Here is a 7209-nt window from a genome sequence, read left to right on the forward strand (position 1 = left end):
TGAACAGATGAGTGAAGAAATGAGTGACAGCCTTTGTCTCTAAGGAGCTCACAGACAGCACATAGGCCCCATTCTCTAGGCACAGGCAAACAGTGATCTGGGTCTGGGAGGGCAGAGGAAGGAGAGATTCACTTACATGGAGGCACCAGGAGGGCTCGCTGGAGGAGGAGGTGTGTCTGAGCTCTCAACTGAACTAGCCCCCCCCACCCCCCTTTGAGCCTCTGCAGTGGCTTAGGTCTTGAGCAGGGGCTTTCCCACACCCCTGGGAGGACGGTCTCACTGTCCCCATTTTACACATGGGGACTCGGTGGCAGCAGGGGGTGGGCGGGAGGGGGTCCTGCCAATTGACAGGTGATGAAAAGGCATAAGGGAAATGGAGGCTAGCAGGATTGGTTCCCCGGGGAGACAGGAGGCATGACAATAAGGAGGCTGGTGAAGGGGCCTGGGCCTGTTCAGGGGGATGAGGATGGAAGAGGGTCAGCATGTTGGGGGTTTTGGACTGGGGTGAAGCCATGAACCTGGAAGCCATGAACTGAGGAGAAGGAGATTGTCAGGGTCTGGGAGAGCAGATGGGCAGTGCGAGGGCCCGTCAGGGACAGGGCAGCCCCAGGAAAGGCCTCTAAGGTGGTCAGCAGCCGGGATTCTCCTGCCAGCGCTGTCCCCAGCTGTCTGTGAGGCCCTGGCTGGCCCGGTCCTTCTGCTGAGTCAGTCTTCCCATCCGCACAGTGGGTGTAATGCACCTTGTGCCCCTCCCCCACTGCCTCTCCAACAGCCTCGACCCTGTGGGGCTGTGCAGCGTGTTTGTGGTCTGAGCCCTTGGAAGAGGCCAACGGTGGTGGCCACACAGTGTCCCTGGGGGCTGATCATGGCAGTAGAGGTGGGGTGGGTGTGGCTTTTGAGGCTTCCTAGAGAACTGAGTCCAGACCTTCACGGGTCATCCCAGTGCTGGGGCACCCTGGCCCCATAATAGAGCGGCCAGGCCCACCCCTCCACCCCCTCAGGGCCATGGAGTTCAGCAAGTCACGTGGAGAGGAAGCTGATGATGCCACAGCAAAGTCCCCCAAACTGCGTGGCTTAGAGCAAGAGAAATTTATTCTCTCATAGAGGCAGAGGGCCTAAATCAAGCTGTCGGCAGGGCCAAGCTCCCACCACGGCTCCGGGGAAAGACCCTTCCTGCCTCTTCCAGCTCCTGGTGGCCCCAGGTGCTCCTTAACTTGTGGCCACATCATCCAGTCTCTGCCTCTGTCTTCACGTGGCCCCTCCCCTGTGTCTGTGTTCCCTCCTCTTCTGTCTCTTATAAGGACATGTGTCCTTGGACTTAGGGCCCACCCTGAACCAGGATGATCTCATCTCGAGTCTTACTTACATCTGCAAAGTTCCTATCTCCAAATAAGGTCACCTTCTGAGGTTCTGAGTGGACATGAATTTGGGGGGGACACTCTCTTAGCCCACCCCAGACCGGCACATGGCCCACCGCCTCCCTGGTGGGCCAGGGCTGGACAAGCTGAGACCTGCTCAACTCCTGGCTCCCTCAGGACTACGGTCCATCAACCCTGTGACTCCCCCTAACTTGACAGTAACTAACCACTGTCCCCAGAGTGTGGGCCGTCCATTATTCTGTAAAGAATCCTGGTCAGCCCTTTTCTGGAGCTCCCCCATCCACCCCCTCCACTACCTAGGGTGGTGGGGCAGGGGTGAGGCCCAGGGGAGGGGCCCTGCTCAGCCGCCAGCTCCTCTAGGCAAGGGTGGGTCACACTGCACCCTCCCAGGTGGTCTCCTGGGGCAGCGGGACTGGCGCCACCGTCACTGTCGCTCTTATCGTGAGGGCACTGGAGACTGAAACAGCACATTCTTGAATCCTGTGATCATGTCCCGGGAGAGGCTCAGGCCCCGGGGACCCAGCCAAGCAAGGCTTCAGCCCCTTGCTCTGCAAACAGCTGCCCAGTCGGCTTCATCTGCTGACTGTCACACAGGATCTGAACGTGGAGGGAACGGGTGGAGGGAAGGGGCTCGGGGCAGATGGCAGAGCGAGGTGTGGGGCAGCTGTTCTGCAGCCGACGTGGGCATCCCGATGGCTGTTAAGCCTGGACCACCTGACTGGCACAAATGCTAGCCTGGACACTCCTGCCAGGTCTCTGGCCATCACCACCTGTCTGAGGAGGCACCTCCGGGGTTAGCAGCCTGGGGTGGGGGAACTGCTTCCCGGGCTGGGGGCTCTGAGAGGGCTATGATCTGGTCAGCTCCTGGCCCGGGGGCATCACGGCAGGCAGTGTGGCCAGGGCAGGAGAAGCTTCCTGGCCTTGAAGGGTAGATTAATGGAGGGAGGGGCTTTTGGAGGAAGGGGATGGTCCAAGCAAAGATGAACATGGGGTGGGGTTGAAGGAGGGAAAGGAGAGGTCTGACTGCGATGAAGGGGAGACAGGGGAGGGGCAGGGGGCAGAGAAGAGGTCCAGATATGCTTTTCCGGGGTGGAGGTCCCACCCTTCACCCAGATCCCCAGACCCGACTTGTGGCCAGTGCCTTCCACCCAAACACCCCACGGCACAGTCACCAAGCCCTGCAATTCCAGTTCTGAGTGTTCCCCAAACCTGGCCCCTTCCCCTCCTCTCGATATCGGGGCCGCCCCACCTCGGCCCACCCATGACAGAGCATCACCCTTCCTTCTCCTTCCTCCTCCCTTTTCCCCAGCTTCTCCTGTCTCCATCCCCAAGCCACCAGCCTCACGTCATGTTCACTTGGGCCGAGTCTCCCCTTCCTTGCTTGTGCTGTGCTGCCCTGGCTCCCCCTCCTCTTTGTCTAATGACCTCCTACTCCACCATCAACACCTAGTACAGGCACCGCCTACTCCAGGAAGCCCCCCACCCTAGGCAGCCTCCCCCTCTCACAGCCCCTGCACTTTGCTGCTTTGTGTGTCGGTTTCTTCCTGTTTCCCACCTGGAGTGTGAGCCCCGGGGTTCCTGCCTCGGTCCAGGGCCCCGTGTGGTCAGGGCTGGGAAAGCGAGGGGGCGGCAGCCGACACCGTGGGAGTTTCTGTCTTTCTTTCATATGTTCATTCATTCATTCATTCACTGAGGTTCAGGGCAGGGAAAGTGAGGGGGCGGCAGCCGACACCGTGGGTGTTTCTGTCTTTCTTTCATTTGTTCATTCATTCATTCATTCACTGAAGGTCAGGGCTGGGGTTCTGGACCAGGGGGCAGAGGGTGGCCAAGACCCTGTAGGGCTGGGCTGTCACAGTGAGGCCAGCGGGAGCCCAGACAGCTGACAAATGGCCCTTGTGCAGTCGTGGGGCGGCAGCTAATGATTCCCCATCTTTAATCAGGCCTGGTTGGCAGGGCCTTTTCGATCCGGGTAAATGAGTGCCTGGGGTCAGGGCTGGCTCTGGGAATTGGCTTTCCAGGGCCAAGGAGGGAGGCCCAAGGAAAACACGGCTGCACCCATCACGGGCCCTCAGGGAGCGGCAGAGAAAGAACAACACTGTCGGAGGGCGGCTTCCCAGCAGACGGCACGCCCGGGCCTCACGGATCCATGCACTCACCTCCCGCCCGCCCCCACTCTGTCCTTCAGCAAAGGGGTACAGAGCTCCGTGTGCGTGCCAGGCTTTCACTGAACAGCCACTCATTAAGCGCCGACTGCATGCCAGGGCCTACCCCAGGCACGAGGGTGCGTAGTGGAAGAGACGGGAGTGGGGGATCCACACTTATTAAGCACCTGCTGTCGCTGGACCTGGCACCGACGAGAGGTGTCTCCTCCAGCCTGGATGGGTGCGCGCACCAACTTCCCACCTGTGGTCAGTAGCCCCGCTCAATGCATGAGGAGACGGAGGCTGTGGGAGGAGGAAACACTGACCGTGTGTCACACAGCGGGAGGTGGGGAGCCGGGTCCAGGTCTGGGGGAGGCCCAGACCCTCCACCCACACTGAGCCTGCCCTGTGGCCCGCAGGTCCTGGAGGAGCGCATGAAGCTGGAGTGCAAGTGCCACGGCGTGTCGGGCTCGTGCACCACCAAGACGTGCTGGACCACGCTGCCCAAGTTCCGCGAGGTGGGCCACCTGCTCAAGGAGAAGTACAACGTGGCAGTGCAGGTGGAGGTGGTGCGGGCCAGCCGCCTGCGGCAGCCCACCTTCCTGCGCATCAAGCAGCTGCGCAGCTACCAGAAGCCCATGGAGACGGACCTGGTGTACATCGAGAAGTCGCCCAACTACTGCGAGGAGGACGCGGCCACGGGCAGCGTGGGCACCCAGGGCCGCCTTTGCAACCGCACGTCGCCCGGCGCCGACGGCTGCGACACCATGTGCTGCGGCCGAGGCTACAACACCCACCAGTACACCAAGGTCTGGCAGTGCAACTGCAAGTTCCACTGGTGCTGCTTCGTCAAGTGCAACACGTGCAGCGAGCGCACCGAGGTCTTCACCTGCAAGTGAGCGGCTCCTCCCCGCCCCGCGGCCCCGCCCCCCCGCCCCGCGGCCCCGCCCCGCGGCGTTTTGCACTTCTGCTCCCAGCTGGGCCGCCGGCAGAGGTGGGTGGAGAAGGTGGGAGCTCCGCGGGCGGGCACGGCAGAGCTCCCCCGGGGCCGGTCACCCTCTCCTTGCCCCCCAGGGGCTCCCTCCTGCCATTCCTGTCCCCTCCCGTGGCAGAACAGTGCCCGTCACCTGGCCCAGAGGGCGAGGCCAATGGCATGAGTGTCACCGAGGGGCCCAGTGAATTTCTTTTCTTTTCTCCGGGAGAGTGAACCCCAAGGACACCCACATACCCCGGAAAGCAAAGCGACAAGACTCTGAGTGTCCTCCCCCGCCTGGTGGTATGGACACGGAAAGACTGTCCCAGGCCACCTCAGTCACTGGGCTCCAGGGCGGTTTGGGCAAATGTTGACAAAAATTATTTATGTTTTCTTAGTATCAGAAGAGGACTTTAGCACTAAGGCATAGCCGGTCCTAACTCCATACTCTGTGTTAGCTCATCCCCTTGCTGCTCTCTGCTTCCTCTTTTGGCCCCTGGGTACCCTCGGGAGCATCCCTGTGTATGGCCCTGTCCCTGGGGAGGTGGCGGTGCACGCGGTCCCCATGTGAGCTGGGCAGGGGCTTGGTGGCTGACATGACCAAGACGGCCTCTGAGGAGAGCCACGGACAGGGACCTCTGGCCCTTCCTTTCCTTCTTTTGAAAACCAGCTCTAGCAAATCAAAATGTCACCCATGTCAGGTTCCAGGAGTGCTGCATCCCCTCCCTAATGCTGGTGCCCTTCCAGTCCCCCGCCAGCCTGACACCCCCTAGTTTACAGAGCCCCCTCCCACCCTGGAACCAGCCGAAACCCCAGGACAGCACTGAGCTGGGGCAAGCTGGTGGGAAGGGGGATAGTTCAGGGGTGTTCGCCTTATTTGACAGATGGGGAAACTGAGGCCAAGAATGGCTCAAGCACTAGCCAGAGACCCCAAGGCCGTAAGTGGAGGCTCCCCCATACCAGGCCTCCTGACCCTGAAGGACATGTTCTAGGGATGCCCAGGGTGAGGGGCAGCCCCCATGCCTTGAAAAATCTGGCCGTGCTCTTCCCCCCTGCTGCCAGCCTCACTGGGGTCCACGCCCCGCCTCGAGGTGCCTTTGAGAGTTTCTCCTGTGGTCTTCTTGCCCAATCCTGGTCCTTTCGCCCTGGCCCGGTTGCTGAGAAAACTCGGATAGGGCGTTGCTCCGCTGGGTTCCCACCTGCTGTGCCAGCAGACACTCCCCCGTGGTCCCCATACCACGCAGGCCCTCCCTTGAGGTCCGAATCACCCCGAAACCTGGGAAACGGGAATGGAAAGGGGTCCTGCTTGGTTTTAAACTGTGTGCGGGATAGGGAGAGATTGGGGGCCGGGGACTTGGCACTGGACGTGTCCTCTGACACTATTCCCACCCACCTTGGGGAGACTGAGGCACAACTTGTCTGGGCCCAGAAAGGCTGGTGTGCACCTGCTTCTGGAGCACCACTGCCCATGCACTTGTCCCTGCTCTGAATTTAGGGTGTTTTCTCGCAGAAACACGTGGAAATGTGTCTTCAGGCTACTGACCAGCCAAGTGGGCCGGACATTAGCCTGGGGTGAGTGACCCTGGGCCCTGGCCCTGGCGTCCACCCTGCCTGCCTCGATGATGCCAGGACGCTCCACCAACAGCGGCTGTCCTGGGAGCTTCCAGGCCACTGTGAATGCCCCCCAGTCCCCTTCCCCCCCGATCCCGGGTCCCAGGACACCCCCGAGTCCACAGGCCTAGCATCTTCTGCCAAGGAACCTGGTTAACTTATATTGTTATATAGCGTCGAAATGTCTATAGTGTCTTTTAAATTATTGTGACCTACACTGGGTGCTGGGGGGCGGGGGTGGCCGCGCTGTCCCCGAGCCAGCCTCCTCCTCCTGCTTGAAACAGACCCTTGGACCCTTGGGGCCCCTGATGCCACCAAGTCATGCGCACTGTCCCTCGGCTACGAGGTGCCGCCACCGAGACCCCGCCGCCCCCTAACAGTCTGTCAGCAGCAGCCCTTCCCTTGGGTGGGGGTGGGGTGTCAGCGTGGCCCAGGCAGGGACGGGGGTGGCCAAGGCGCTGCGTGTCTCCGCAGTGCCCTCACTTCAGGAGAGCTGCTGGGGTTCTGATGGGCTGTGTCTGGCCTCCCCGAGAGGGGAGCGCTCGGCTCCAATAAAGCTGGAATCAGAGAAGTGAGTGTGCGGAGTCTCTGCAGCTCTGGGGCGGGCGGGGAGACGCCTGAGCGGCCCGCCGAGGCCCGGCCCAGCCCCGCTCCCCCTCGCCCCTCTGTGCGGGCTGGGCTGGTGCCGTGCGAGGGGAGGGGCTTGCCATGCTGAACCTACAGGAACCTTTAGCCTGTCCCCATCTGGCAAGGGCCACTGGTGGAAGCTGGGCACAGACCCTGAGGCCTCCCTGGACAGCCTGGGTCAGGCCGCAGGGACAGGAGGGCCACGGCCCCGTGCTGAGCTGACTAGGGCTGCGGGGCTGGGTGCTACTCTCAGGAGAAGCGGAAGCCTGAGGGTGGGTGACCCGCAGCCAGGAGGCCCTGGGCCCGTCTGACCCCCTCTGTGCCTCCTTCCCCTTCTGACCCCAGGAGGGGTCTGTCCCCAGGGTCCCCGTGGGTCTGTCCAGTTGTCTCCGCTGGGTTTTGACTCCAGCGCCCCCCTGGGGCGCGCCTTGCCCTCTCCAGGTGCGGGAAGGCAGACCAAGGTCCCTGGGAGCTCAGC

General features: G+C 61.9%; 1 protein-coding gene across 3 annotated transcripts in view; it reads left to right on the forward strand.

Moving 5' to 3' along the window:
- WNT7B (Wnt family member 7B) overlaps positions 1–6583 on the forward strand; it is a 52162-nt gene extending 45579 nt beyond the window's left edge. The window contains exon 4 of one of the 3 annotated variants that reach the window (XM_030855643.3): positions 3940–6583. In XM_030855643.3, the coding sequence (XP_030711503.2) occupies positions 3940–4419 (480 nt within the window). In that variant the 3' untranslated portion in view covers positions 4420–6583. The remainder of the gene's footprint in view (positions 1–3939) is intronic. The other 2 variants (XM_030855644.3, XM_030855645.3) reach the window with 2 other exon arrangements.
- Positions 6584–7209: the final 626 nt, after the last annotated feature.

This window comes from Globicephala melas, chromosome 10, assembly GCF_963455315.2.
Source record: "Globicephala melas chromosome 10, mGloMel1.2, whole genome shotgun sequence".
In the NCBI taxonomy this organism is placed as follows: domain Eukaryota; kingdom Metazoa; phylum Chordata; class Mammalia; order Artiodactyla; family Delphinidae; genus Globicephala; species Globicephala melas.